The 14,772-nt window shown below is 44.2% G+C and overlaps 1 protein-coding gene across 2 annotated transcripts in view; it reads right to left on the bottom strand.

Annotated features, from left to right (window-relative positions):
* The window catches only part of SFXN5 (sideroflexin 5), a 109,187-nt gene that overhangs the window by 50,040 nt on the left and 44,375 nt on the right, over positions 1-14,772 (bottom strand). For both annotated transcript variants that reach the window (XM_055797140.1, XM_055797141.1), the window contains 3 exons: positions 11,312-11,365; positions 8,621-8,677; positions 7,692-7,757 (listed from right to left, as the gene is read on the bottom strand). In XM_055797140.1, the coding sequence (XP_055653115.1) occupies positions 7,692-7,757; positions 8,621-8,677; positions 11,312-11,365 (177 nt within the window). The remainder of the gene's footprint in view (positions 1-7,691; positions 7,758-8,620; positions 8,678-11,311; positions 11,366-14,772) is intronic.

Genomic DNA, 14,772 nt, shown 5'->3' on the forward strand with positions numbered 1-14,772 from the left:
CTATGTGCAAGGATTCTCTCCCTGTCCCGAGTCACACGCAGTGGAGAACACAGTAGAGACTGAACACTTGGTCCAACAAGCTCATGTCCTTCCTGAACATGGCGGGGGGGAGGGGGGGGGAAATCAAGATCCTGGTTTGTTTTTTTATTACTCATGAATTTTATAAGATAAATCAGAGTTGTCATTAAACTAATTAAATTTTCAGATTCTCCTTCTAGCTTTGGTTAGACACTCTCACGCATCACCTGGCTTTCTTTTAAAGGACAGAGCTGTAAAAGTAACTTTTTATTATTCTCACTCCCCAGAGTCAGAAGATTTTAAAATCTGCGTATTGGAGCAAACATATGCCTTGTAAATGGTATCAGCGATACAGTTCGCTGAGCTGCAGGAGCCAGGGCTGAAGGGCAGGTATTGCCAAAGCTGGCTGTGGTGACACAACCATTACAACGCTAATATTATTTTACAGCGATAATGGACTTGAACAGCTTTCATGTCTCAGCTTCCTTAGGAGAAGAAAAATAAGATCTTTCTGCCAGTCTTTCTGTGGTTGTGAGAATGTCTTGGGTTGTGAGGGATGTTTTCAAGACAAAGCACATTTTGATTTTGCAAAATGTTAACTTTTTTTGGGGGGGAAATCCAGTTTGTTTAAAAATACCATTTTTGCTATGCCTATTTGCCCAGAAACAGCCTCTGCTTTACTCTGATCTCTCAGACCCACACTGAGCTTTGCTGATTAGACTCCTACACAACTTTTTTTTACTGAACCAGCTAAATATAAAAATTAGCGGTTATAGGTTTTTTTGTAACCTCTGTGCTTGACCAGTTCCAACTGTGGCTGAGATTCCTGAGTGAATTATAATCTACAAACCCTGTAGGAATATAACCCAAAATCTCAAAGACAAATTACGGTCTATTCAGAAGCTCTGCAGAAACCCTGCAGTAACTACAGGAGTCCCCCAAAAGCTGCATTTTCTTGGAAATGACATCACCAAGGTTTCTGTGCAGAAGAAAGTTGCCCCAGGATAACTTACCAAGACACCTGCATCAGAGAGAAGTGATTTCTCACTGCAAGAGCAGGAATTGGAACCCTGGAGCAGCTAGGTTTTAGTTTCTGCCCTGAAGAGCTTCCTACATCAGTCCGGACACCAAGTCATGTAGCTCCTGTCTCCATTTCCCAACTGTGCAACAGAGCTGAGAACTAAGCCCAGCCTCCCCAAAGACTTGCAGGGGCTCTCATACAGCGTGCTGAAGGTTACTGCAGCACATGCATTACTCCAGAGCGAGAGCTCTGCCCTTTGCTCCTGTCCAAGGGATTTAGTTGCATTTAACTTTAGCAGATTGTTGCTGGTTTCTCCTTTGAACTCCTGTTGTGGGCTTGTGCAGGCACTAGCCTTCAACACAGGCTGGAGCAGCTGGAAGGACTAACCTCTACCTTGGCAATGCTGGTTGCAACCACAGACTCACCTCAGCCACCTTTTTCTTTGCCCAAGGCCAAGGAGCACTCGCACACTCCATTTCTGCACAGCCACAGTAGGGTCAAGAAGGGTGACAAACCGCTGAAAGGGAGGCAATATATCCAACTGCTGCAGCAGCTCGCTGGATGAAAACATATCCAAACCCACAAACCAAGATCAAGAGTATCAGGGGTCCTAAAACTGCTCTGTACAAAGCTCCAGATTAGCAGGAATGTTTGTTTCCCTTGTAGTTTTCCAAGGAAATAAAGTATCATGGGATACCTCAGCAAACCAGATTAGGTCATTAAAACTGTCTTGCTTCTCTCCAGTTTTAACCTAGTTTGGTTTTATACATATTCACATCTAAGTCCATATGCTTTCACAGTTCATGAAAGCACCAGGTGCAACACCATACAGTAAGCCAGAGCACCAGTAAGCCATACTGGCACCAGTTCCCTACCTCCACTGGCTTGTCCAGGGTCAGGATTTAGGGTCAGGAAGCAAGAAGGCACTTTTAAAATGAAAAGACCTGGGTCTGTCTGTACAGAGATGCTTTAAACACTCTCCTGTACGCCGCGACCGGCAGTGACTCCAAGATGACTCATTAGTAGCTGATCAACACTAAAGTTATTAATGGCATTAATCACCTGATTTTTTTAACCCAAGGTTACCCAGTAAGGTAAGCCAAAAGGAAACGTTTAAGTTCTGAGCCGGTCCATTTTAAGTGTATAGATCAATACATAATATACAGCCTGGCTGGCAGTCATGGTTACAGGACATGGCATCTCTCTCTCTTATACAAAAGACGACAAAACACCTACTTTTGTCAGAATTTAGCTCAGGTTGCTAAGTGAGAACAACGTACTTATTTGCCTCTGTGCTGACAAGAGCATAAATCCCAAACTTGCACTTAATAAAAACCTTGTTAGAAGTTACAAACCTTGGTATATTTGAAAGGCAAAGGAGGGAGCCTGGCTACTTTTTAACTGGGGCAAACTCCACCATCCCGCCACTTAAAAGGTGCCTGATCTCACACATGTGGTTTTGCTTCCCCTTTCATCAGAGCAGAATTAGATCCCTATCACACAGGGGAAGGGCAGTGCCATGATGCCTAGACAGTCACAATAGATGTTTCCTGGTTAAGTTACACATACCTGTATATGTAAAACACACTCAGTATGCCTGCCAGGCTTGCTGCGCTCTAATTAGAGCCCATCCTGTCAACAGGGGACGGCAATGCCAGCAGTACCATGTATGTGGCACCTCCAGGGTACATGGAGCGGACAACAGATGGACAACGAGCTAATGACCTGAGCACCACGCTGAGCAACAATACACTGCTTACTGGGAGATGTCAGAAACATGGCCAAATGATACTGGCAAAAGAGAGGAACCCCTAGGAGTGTCTGCACAGGGTCTTCAGTATCACAAGGAGCAAGATTTGGAGCTGGTCTTGGCAGCCGTGATCATGGAAATTAAAAACCTGACGTACGAAGCTCTGATCCAAAGACTACTGAAACCCATGGCAGTAACACCACTGCTGTGAGATGCTTCAAGGAGAATGTACAGAGAAACCCAAAGGCTCACCACCATGGGCTCCACGTGAGAGGCAACCCCTGGACTAACACCAATGGTCTCCAGTCTGCAGGTCTCAGCACCAGTGACAACCCAGAAACCAGAGGGCGGCTGCTCACAGCCCTTCTCTGGATCTGATTTAATTTTCAGGCACTTAATTACAGCTGCAAGAATCACTTCTGACCTCAAACTGAAGGTACAGTCTAAGGCCACAGTACTGAAGAGCTGAGTCTGAAGCAAAAGGGATCAGCAATACAGTAGCAAGTTGAGTTTGGATCTGAAATTAAGAAACCTACTTATAAAATATGTAGAAAACCAGTTATTAATAATAAAATTGAGTTTGATTATGTAGCTTTTTTAACCTTTTAAAAGCGTGACAAAATTAGCAGAGCAAGTGTGTGTGTGTGTGTCTGCTGGAAAGTTTTGTATAATTACAAACCTTCCAATTGGTATAGCTCTTGGCACTAGAATATTTGGGGGGAAAAAAAGCCCCAAGCATTTAAAATATGCTTGATCTTTCTCAAGTCTTTTTACTACTCTGCCTTTGTTTTCCTTGCTATAGGAAAACCAGTTGGTATTAATTGTGCTTCATATACCATCATTATGAACAGCAGCCAGATATCAGAAAATAAGGCCTAATCACAGGAATCCACTCAATTATTTACAAAAATTAAATAACAATTACCACTCCATGTTCAGAAAAGCAGTAAAACGAGAGTAATCAAAAGAAAAGGCAGGAGGGAGGCTGGTATATGGAGAATGTGATAAAAATAAACTACAATCGCAGAAGGAGAAACAGATCTAGGTTACTTAACGGTAATCAGACTCCTCTAAACATACTGTCCGCCGCAAGCAAAGCTCAGGAATGTCGCAGGCAGGTGCGGAGCGGGTAGCCCAGGTCTCAGCACGTGCCTGGCGGCAGAAATGGTGCAGAAGTGTCATGTAAGATGTTAGAGAGGGAAGAGATCTGTTGTATCAGCGTTTTCACCTTTTTCCCCACACTCAGTCTTAGCATTATCCCTTCTGATGTCTTTTTCAGCCATATGCCAAGTGATTGCTTCACCTCAGTGCTGCATGGGAGGACAGATAAAATTCTGGAACTGGTATAGCTTTTCTTGCATGAAGCTACGCTGTGAAAGGGGTAGGGCTGGGAGTAGGTGGGAAAAAAAGAAATATTGAGGAAAAATGTTGGAATATTGAAGAAAAGAACATTGATTCCTCCAAAAACTCATCCCAAAAGGCTGCAAATCAGGGGTCCCAGATGTAGCACCGGATCGGAGAAGCATCGCATCTCTCTGACAGCAATTCCTCTCTCTAAAACGGGAAAGGGATGTGGTTATTTGCAAAGATTTGCTAAGACTTCTAGTTTAATTGCAAGAAGCATAAAGCTAAAATCTGCTCTACCGTACGCGTCAGAAAGCAATTTGTTTGTCCCTCTTGTTAGATAAAGACACGGAGGGTGAAGATGATGGGAAGCACAATTACAAGTCAACTGATCTGTCATTTTGTGCGCCTTCTTCCCGTGTCGCTTGCCAACTGCAAACATGGAAGGGGCTCACTTTAATTAATACTGGGTCTCAGCAGACCACTGGAGGCAGTGGCACTTGTTTTCAGGTCATCTGGTCCTAATAGGCTCACACTGGGAGGTGATTTGCTGCTAACTGACAGCAGAGAGCAGTTAATGAGAGCTGAGGCCTTACAAGCCAATGTAATGAACCTCAGGGCTATTTCTGTATTATCTGTCACCACCATTTAAAAAAAAAGAAAAACAAAATCACAAAAAAAACCCCCGAAGGAGATTCTGGTTATTAATCTAGATATTTACTATACAAAAATCACTCCCTGCTCTGCAGGATTTTCTCTGGGCTGCTCTGCATTGGGAATCCAGCATGCAGTAAGTACTGCTACAGATTATCAGGAAACAAGCTACTCTGTGGTAACACACACACCAGTAGTGTCCCCAGCAGCTCGTCTACAGGGGACAATACAGGGACATCAGTGCACAGCAACTTCATCTCATTTTCGCACACTGTATCTGCCATAGCATGCTCTACTTGGAAGAAGACCTCCTTCCAAGATCAGGAAGGAGAAAGCATCTATGACGGCTGTTGCACTTCCCTGATCCCCCAATGACATCAATGGGTCTAAGGAAAGTTCCTGCCTTCCCCATAACAATATTGTGACCCTCAGAGCACCACATCCACAAAACCACTGCTATTACAGAGCTCACGGCACTCCTCACACACACTAAGGGCATCCCAGTGTAAGCCCAATCTGGTGGGGCCATCATGGCCCTTAGATAAGAAGGCAGAAACACCCTCTCAGCATCCATATCACTGAAGGAAGAGTTCCTCTTGCACAAGCTACAAATGCTCTAAGTATAGAGTACTGTGGCATCATCTTTCCTTGTAGTGCTTTTAAAGCTCTGCCATGATGGACAGCCAAGGTGTGCAAGATAACCAGGCACTGGGGCTCCTGCTGGAGATGCACCTACAAGTTATGTGGACAGATAAATCCCAGCATAATTTCAGTTGCTGCATTTATTCAAAGCTCGTTGATCTGCACAGACCATCAGCTCCTTCACCACCACCAGGGAGTAAGCAGTACAACTAACAGGTACAAACCACCACGGGACAAAGAGCTGATCTACCACCAGCAGACTGATGAACACCCATGTGTCACCAGCGGTGACAGCCACACTGCAGTAACAGCAGGCCACTGCTGCTTTCCTTGAAGTTCTTTCATCTAGAAGTCTTGGTGTAGCTTTTCACACTGCTTCAGAGAACGAGTGCTTCTCACAGCACCACTAATTGTCATTTCTGCACTATGAACTTATCTTTCTGCTTCAGCTCCTTTGTGGTCAGCCTAGGAGGAACCAGAGATTTTAAGGACCTGCATCAGCTGTCCCAACCTGGACACCTCAGCTTGCCGCCCAAGTGGTTTCCTTACCAAAGCCTGTCAGCTTCTCGGGGTGACAAAACTCTGCCAACATCACTTCTCCGTGTCTCCTGCCCTCTATCTGCCCCTGTTGCCAAAATGGAGAGGAGCATTAATGCCAACAACATGGAGCCATCATCATCTCTCTGTTGCAGCTGTGCTGAGGGCTGGAAGGCAGGTTGTGAGCAGCAGCAGCACATCAAGCTGAAGAGCTTCACTTTACTAATTCACAAGGTGGAAAAAATTAAGGACTGAGGAGGACAGTCAAGATCTCCCATGCTAGACTGGGAAACAGCAGACAGAGAATGGCTGCTAACCAAAGCATCGAGGTCGGTGGGATGGGGACTCAGGTAGTACATCAGCTGCAAAAGTGTGGAGCTGGTGTGGACACATCTCCATGGGGTTAGGAAGCACGGGGGCTCACACACTGCTGGTCTGTGTGCAGTCTGGGTTAATTCTGCAGTGAAGGGATAATACAGGTGATACAGAAGAGAAGTTCAGCAACCAGTGAGCAAGCCAAGCCAGCAACACAGAAAACTATCAAGCAGAAGCGTATCCAATAAAACAGACAGTTTCCATCAAAACTGCAAGGCACTTCACTAACTCTACTCCCCTTGCAAAGCTGCCTGGCTGCCGCACAAGAACACAGATATTCTGCAGAGTTTTTGCCGTCCACTGTGGACACAATCTGCCAAACTGCTCATTGCCAGTTCCCAGCCAGGAGCTTCTGCCTCCACAGTTCTCCTAACAATCCTGAATCTGTCTAGACAAACATTTTACCTTGTAAAGAAATCTAAACAAGCCCATGCAGTTTTTTCCAGAAGGTGAATTGGGGAACTTGGGTATAACCAGTGTGGTGAGCAGGCTGAGTGCTGATCCCCTCCTATGGCACTGTCTGCAGAAAAAATGCCTGGAAAAGGATGTCTGTGGCTTGAGAAAAAGGAAAAAAGTCTTGGCCAGAGGGAAAAAAATACAAACTTCTTTAATATTCCAGCAGAAAAGGTACAACCATACGTTTCAGAGGCTTATCTGAAAATCCAGAGTAAAAAACTTCCCCAGGTTGCTACTGAAAAATATACCTGCCTCCTTGGGAATTAGCTGACCCTGCATGCAGATGTACTTGTTTCCAGGGAATCCGAGTATTAAAAGCCTGATGACTGCACCACAAGACCACAACTTCAGCAACATTAAAAGTTCCTCTCTTACGGACTATTTCAGATACTACTTAACACCGTTTCCAGCTTGAACACTGTTCCCCCGTGAAATGTCATTTTGAGCACTGCGGTTCTTTCAGTCCGAGGTGCTGACCCAACAGGAGAGTATCTCCAAAAGCCTGCCTCTGTTCAGCATGTCAGCTGTCACACTATCACTCTGCAGCCCCAAAGTCACTCTCTTAACTCAGACTAGGCTAATTTACCATGAATTAATGTACGTGTGGATAATTTGAGTCCACCCAGTAGCAATGCCACAGTGCAGAGACGCAGGCAGTGCGTGGCGCAGGATGTGCTGGAAGCCATCAGCACTAGAAGTCTCCTTCTGTTGAAAAGTTTAGGCATGCAGCGACAGAAACACCTCGCAGTTAAAATATTTTCTGGTTATGTAGAATGAATTCCATCAATTAAAAGATAAACATGCTTGGCAATTCAAACAAACATTTCAAAAGCACTGCAGTACTACTGTAAGGGAGCAGTTACTCGGTAGTGAAATATATAAAGCGTTACCCACTGCTATTGAGACAGCACTTATGACAGCTCCCAAGTAGCCCTGGATGAACTTGGATGTCGGAGAAGGCTTTGGAAAGAAAAACAAAACATATTTTCAATAAACAAACTTCTGGTTATTAAAATGCAACCAAGCTTTTTTTGTTTGTTTTGCTTTTGTTTTATTTGTTTTAATCCAGAGACAGGTTTAATTTTGTCATATTGTTCTGTGACACACGGTCTGTCATCTCGCAGCGGCAAAAGCAAGGAAAATTGTAGCCTCATGAGCAAGGTTAAAGGGAATGGAAAATTAATTGGCATCAGAAAATTATAATAATAGCAGCTTAAAGGAAGTATGTAAATGAAATTCAGCAAATGGTACAAAATTAGCATTCTTATACACTTGTGATGAACCCCAAACTCTCCACATTACTTGTCTTTCACATGTTATCTCCATGAGCTGGCTGGTTTCCAACTCTGCTTCCCATCTTGAGCTTCCCACATCCCCACACAGGATGAATGAAGGCTAAAGCGATGGAAGAGAGCAGGAACAGCCCCAACACTTCCCAGCAGCACTGCTAGTAGTGCCTATAAAGTCCTCAGGAGACAGCAGTATGATCACGGAGCCACTTTCTGCTCTCCAAAAACCCAGACACCATTTGCTTTGTGCTCATTTACACTTGGAATTAAACCATTTCATACCAGTTAGACCTATATACTAGTGCAGCCCAAAGGCACTGAGCATTACTTATGTGCCTCGAGTGATTTTGAGATCCTCATGCCATTTACAGCTAAGGCTTAAAATGGAAGCCTACACAGGAGAATAGCCAATCTATAAATTCATCACAGTGCCAACTCCAGAGTTTCTATTAACAACAAAGAGACAAGACTTATGTTTCCATGTAAAAACGAACCTAACGCACTGCATGTGCCACATATGTTGGGTCTCCTCACCTTTGTCGCGTTGCGGTTTGCATAGTTGACGCAGGCATTGTGGCTCTGATTCAACCACTAAAGAGGAAACAAGAAGAGATAGGCATAAACATAACTTCAAAAAACAAACAAACAAAAAAATCTATAAACGTAGGAGTGCAGCAGGAAAATTCATCTCCCTTCGGACCTGCTCACAACTTGCCACCTCTTTTCAAAGGCTCATGGAGGCCCAATACCTGATTTAATGCTCTTTGAAGTGAGGGACAGATGTCTCAAGGCACCCAGGGCCCAGAGGGCAGTTCTGCTACCCTATAAGCTTGACATGCAACTCTTTTCCCGGCCCAGTCCACCTCCACATGACACCTTGGTGCTATTGGTCTTTATTTTTGTCAGCACCAAATCCATACTGCTGTTAAGATGTAGCAGTAAGCCCAGCAGGCATTTCATCAGTCTCTTATTAAGCTCCATGGTTCTCAAACAGAGGGTCATAGGAGGCTTCAACTGAGGAACAGGAGATTAGATGTACCATCTTATGGATACGGGTGCCACTAAACTGGTATTTCTGTCCATAGTGTTTTGGAGAGGGATTTGTCACCAAAACAGCACAGCAGCAGGCTGGGGATGAGTAGCACCACGCTTCTGCTGTGGTTTCACCCACAGCAACTTCTGGCAATATAAACAAAATTTTCATTCCCAAAACACCATGTTCTCAGTTCAGAGCGTGTCAGAACTGGACTCCTCTACAGCTGCAGCCTGAACTAAGATGGAAGAGGAGGAATGAAGTGAGGGTGAGGAGAGAGTGAAATGAGAGACTAAAACACAGGGATTAGCCCAGTCGTTGTTGAGTTCGTGGCCCAAGAGCACATTTTTCCTGCTGACCAGCTCTCTAGCCTGGAACTCTGGATCTAGCAAACCTTGCTTTGTTTTATTTACATAATAATTAAAAAAAAAAAGTTACAAAGTCAGCTTGCCAGTAGGTGCTGGAAATCTGCCTCAGTTTTCCAGGGTTCTTTTTAACCCCCACATCACCTGTCTACATTAGCAAGTCCACAGGACTAGGCTAACCTGAGACACGCGCATTCTGGGCATCAGCGACAACTGCTGCACCGCACAAGCCTGCTGCTATAGGAGCCAGTGTTGTTTAATGCATTAATATGCACTGTCCCTAAATCCTATGTTATTTACCCACTTTTCAGAGAGATATAGACATACTTGTCCTTTATTGTCCTTAATCTAAAGTTTCAGTCATGTCTAGGTTGAAGCCATGCCCAATACCCATTTATTAACTCCACCATCTTCCCAAGTGGCTGCCTGACACCCTCCTGGGCTTTTTAGGTGATGCCTCTCTAGGTTGCTACTCCTTCTACTTGCATTTTTCAGTAAGGGGTGACCCATGTGCTCATCACAGTGGAGGGATGAATTTGAGAACTGCTTATTAAGCAGCAGTGGTTCAGAAAGGCTGCGACTGCTGGACTTGCCTGCTATGGCTTCTTCCTTGAGTGGGCTTGTTTTGGTTCTGCATTTGAAACAGCCTTTCTAGTTTTAAAAGGGTTATTCCATCCTTTTAAAGCCCAGTTTCTCCCAGCTATGCCGTGGTGGTGGGAATAGCAGCTCCGCATGTAAAGCCATTTACAAGGCCCCCAGCCCAAGCCAGCTATCTGGGCTGGCTTGCTCCTCACTCACACAACTTCTCCAAAACCCAACTCTTTCCATCGTAGATGTCTACAAACAGATGAGGTAAGTTGCCTCCAAAGATATGAATAAGTCCAGGTGTCTGCAGGCACTATCCCACTCCCAGCAGGTAAAGCCACATGGCACAACTTACAGCTAAATACACCAGACCACAAGTTACTGGCACATACCAATATATTCTCAGTTCTGCAGTCTTTCTAACGTACTAGGCAGATCCCATTCTGCTTTGATATTTCTTAACAGCATAATTCTCTATCATCACTTACACTAGACAACAAAAAGACATTCACAACTAAAAATAAGTCTGAAAATAACTTGTTCTTTCATTTCAGTTAGTGCTGAAATTATACTTAAGTGGCGTGTTTACTATGGATATAACTCATTCATGGGCACAATTCCTCCCCTTACTCTTAATTCCCAGAATTTTAATGGGAAAAAACACCAATACCTCCCTACACATAGACTTATTTACCCCAAAGCTTCTGTAGCACATTGAACACAGTGGTCCTTGGCTTTGCAATGCAATTGCAAAAAAGATTGCAAACAAAAAACATTCCTGAAATTCCAAGGCACAGGGCCTCCTGCACCCCTAGCCCTGCGCCCAGGTTGCACTTCCAACAGGAATTCACCAAGGAAGATCCCAACTACTGGACACGGTGTCTTTAAAAGAAGCAGATGTATGAGCTTAAGGGCTTACATCTTCATGGAAGTACACAATGTGCAATCATTTAGACCTGTTCAAAATGGGTCCAAAAAGCTGATTTTGAGATCCCAGGCTATTTTGCATCTCCCTTGTGATGGCATAAATAGCCAGGTGCCGGAAAGCAAACCCAGTAATTTGCTTACAGCCCCTTCTAGACCTACCAAATCTTTCCTTAACTATGTCCAGCCACACCACCTCCCTATTAACTAAAGCACTGCCAGTGCGGAATAGCCATGTGTATCAGTTTGTCTTCTAGACAAAATTCAACTGCTCCTTTCCTTTCCATAACATTCTCCACCCATTCAGGTGAGTGTTACCTGCCAAAACACAGTGGATGCCAGCGTCTGGTTGGGCAAGAGAAGACCAACAACCTACAAGATAAGAGATTTTCTCATTAGTAAATGCATTGCTGGTTTGCCCTCGGTGCTCTTCTAGGCATGCAAACAACAAACTTATTTCTAATTACTTGAATTAATTATCTTTATTTTGATTTTATTTCATTATAGTTATTGAACTTCCCTTCAGCCTATTGTCTCTTAGTTTTCCAGTGGGTAACGTAGCTGCCCTTGAAAGCTTTGCATCTTTAATTATTGCTTGCAACACACCTTGAAAAGAGTCTGGCAGCAGATACCATTCAAAGATTAGTTCAGTAAAATGTTCTTTAATCCATGTATTTCTGGAGGATAACACAAACATTGCTTGAATGCAAGAGTTCAAAGTTGTCCCCATTGGCAGTGAAGGGTTTTTTTCTTATTTTCCTTTGGCACACTCACAAGAAAGAAATCCGATTTGAACATCTGAAGACAGGAGTGCCACCTGGAAGCACATGTGCTCCTGTTTGGGAGTTTGAATTTTGTTTTAAGAGAATTGTTGCTGTGTCATACTCGGAGCTGCGAAAACTCCTGCTTGGGTTATGAGCTCAGGGTGACAACCACTGTCTCCCAGAGGCATATGGCAGCCTGTCCTGGCACATCTGGCCAGATGCTGCCCAAAAGTGAGATGCCACAGGCTTTGCAAGGTCACCTACTGCAGCACCCAAGCCACACACGTGTTGCCTATACAGTCCTGAGAGCATCCTTGGGACATCTCAACACAGCGCACAGGTATACCCTCTGCAAATCTTCAAAGACCTTTGGAAGCACAGCACTGCCAGGCTCCTTCCTACCTTGTTTTATGGCAATCTTTACTCTTAAAGCCTAAGCAGCTGAAGAAGAGGAAAGGGATGCAAAGCAAGGGGACTCCAAGTGATAAACCGAACAAACACAAGATTAGTTCTCAGGTAAGAAACAGGTGAGGTGAAATACTTCCTAACGTCATTGTCATTTTCTTCCCTCCTGCGCATTAAATGTCTGACAGTTTCTGAAGAAGATGGTGGTCTTGTTGCAAAATCACACTCGTGTCTTTGTTAAGAGTACAGACTGGGTAATTCCTTTCAAATTCCAAATACATTTATTTTTAGGACATTCGTGTGAACTGAAATGTCTCCAAGGCATCTGGGCAAGGAGGCTGTGAGTTCATTCCCACACTCAGACCGTCTTCTGCACCATTTTCTTTAAGTTTATTCTTGAGAAGCTGAGAAAACTTCCCTGTTAGGGCACTGAGAGCCTGCCACAAGGAGGGATAAGCTAAAGCCGTCTCTGCACATCTGCAGCAGCATCAGTTGAAGAGGAGGTAACTTCTATGCTTAAGGACATAAGAGAGAAATAACAACAAACAAAAGGGTAATAGGGTTGGGAGGCCTAATTTCATTTACATCTTCCTTTCTCCTCCTCCTCCTCCAGCTTTTCCTCCTCCAGCCTTTCGTGAAGTTACAGCTACTTTGCAAGCTGGCCGAGTGCCAATCTGTGCAAGTTACACTAATTTACCGCTTCCATTCAATATGCAGATCTTGTCATTAATTACTCCATTGCTGGTCTTAGCCAAACGAATTCAACAGGCGATGAACCTCCTCATCCCAGGACTGACTTACGCCCCTGAAGCCAACAGGCTAATGAGGCTCCAGAGGAGAGGGAAGACTGCAGGCAGCTACTTACATTGTCAGCTGAAGCTGAGCGCCGAGAAAAATAAAAGAGGAAAATAAATAAATAAAAAAGAGCACCCAAAATCTGTATGACTGAAAGAGGCACGTTTAAATGCAAACTCTCCATATGTGCAAGAGTCTGTCAAGAAATGTACAATTTCACTTTTAATTACTGTCAGGGGAAAAAATAACTAAGAAGGAAAACAAAATAAAAAAAGCTTCTAAACACTAGAAAAGTACCAGCTACAAAATTTAATTGCTTCTCAGGTGCGAACGGCACTTTGTGGCCCCAAACTCAGGGCTAAAGCTTGCCGCTTGGGCAACAAGACCCCCAATTTTCAATGGCTGGGGAAAATAAGGTGCTTAAAGCTGTGGATGGCAGCTGGGAGCAGCAGCACAGCTTCTGCTCCATCTTCACTGCCTGCATCTTGGGCTGAATTTCCTAAATGTAGATAAATCTTCCTCCTTGGAGGCCTTCATCTGTGCGATCAAACACAAATCCAGGGTGAAAAGTTACAGCCCAGCAGCCACCTTGCACATCTCGCCCCTCCAGCAAAAGGAGACAATGTGAGAAGCTGAATTTGTTCCCTTCTGGGCTGAAATCTATGTTGGCAAACACAAACTCTCTCTACACTTACACACACCCCATCCTGTCCCCGCTCTGCCACTGCAACCCACTCTGGGGTTGAACCATATACCTGAGCAGGGAAAGGATAGAGGCTAAAAAGAAAAGCAACTGATCGCGACTTGGGGCAAGAAAAAACAGCCAGAGGATTTGGTTGTGTCAAGGGAGTAGCTGCTTCGGCCAGAAAAGAAATTATTATTTTCAGCAAGACCTTAATCTCTTTCACAATGAGCTAAACCATACTGAATTATTTTGCATTAGCTATAGGGGAAAAAAATCCCCAACACATATATAGGCAGCATCAGGTATTGACTGGTAGGCAGTAAACCTGTTAATACATAATCTGATCACGTCTCTGCCGGTATCTAAGCAGGGTGTTTAATTGACTCCCCTGAACACCGGGACAATTAGCGCGGGTGCAACGGCACGCCAGCATGGCTTTGCGGGCGAGGACAGCCACGCTCGCTCAGCCAGAGCCCACCGCAGGCACATTAAGTCTCTCTTGAGGAAATCCCATCCCCCTATGTGAAATGCAAGACTCAAACTGTTTTTATGCTAGAGCAGGCTGCCAATTTTGTCACTAAATTTCACAGATCGATTGGCATAAATGTTACATTTTAATTTTAACATTTGAAACGTTTGGTTTTTTTTTTTTTTTTTTTTTTTTAAAATGACAAGAGGTTCCAGTTTATCCTTTACAGCTAGTGAAATTGGGCTCATCTGACAGCTCTCGGCTCCTCTGACAGCTCTGGATTTGGGCCGATTTCATTGTCAATTTGATCGTTAACTCATTTTTGTTTAACCTTTTCTTTTAAAATGCCCCATACAAAGTTACCACCAAACCCTTACACACAACAACAAATAGTAACAGCCGCGATGATTTCTGGTTTCAGGTGCTAGCAACCCTGCTATCACCATTTGGGAAGGGATCGTTACCTTTAAGCAAGTACTGTGCCATGGCCCACTGGGTTTAGGAAGATCAAATTCAGCAGATTTTGCTCCTTCAACCATTTAAATATCCATGATCTAATAAACTGAGCCAAAAACTGGTGGCCAGTAGGACCAACTACCTTCTGGCACCAACTTTGGCCAAAACTCTGTGCCTTAGTTTCCCCATTTGCAAAACGGGGTTA

This window comes from Falco peregrinus, chromosome 2 (assembly GCF_023634155.1).
Source record: "Falco peregrinus isolate bFalPer1 chromosome 2, bFalPer1.pri, whole genome shotgun sequence".
NCBI lineage: Eukaryota > Metazoa > Chordata > Aves > Falconiformes > Falconidae > Falco > Falco peregrinus.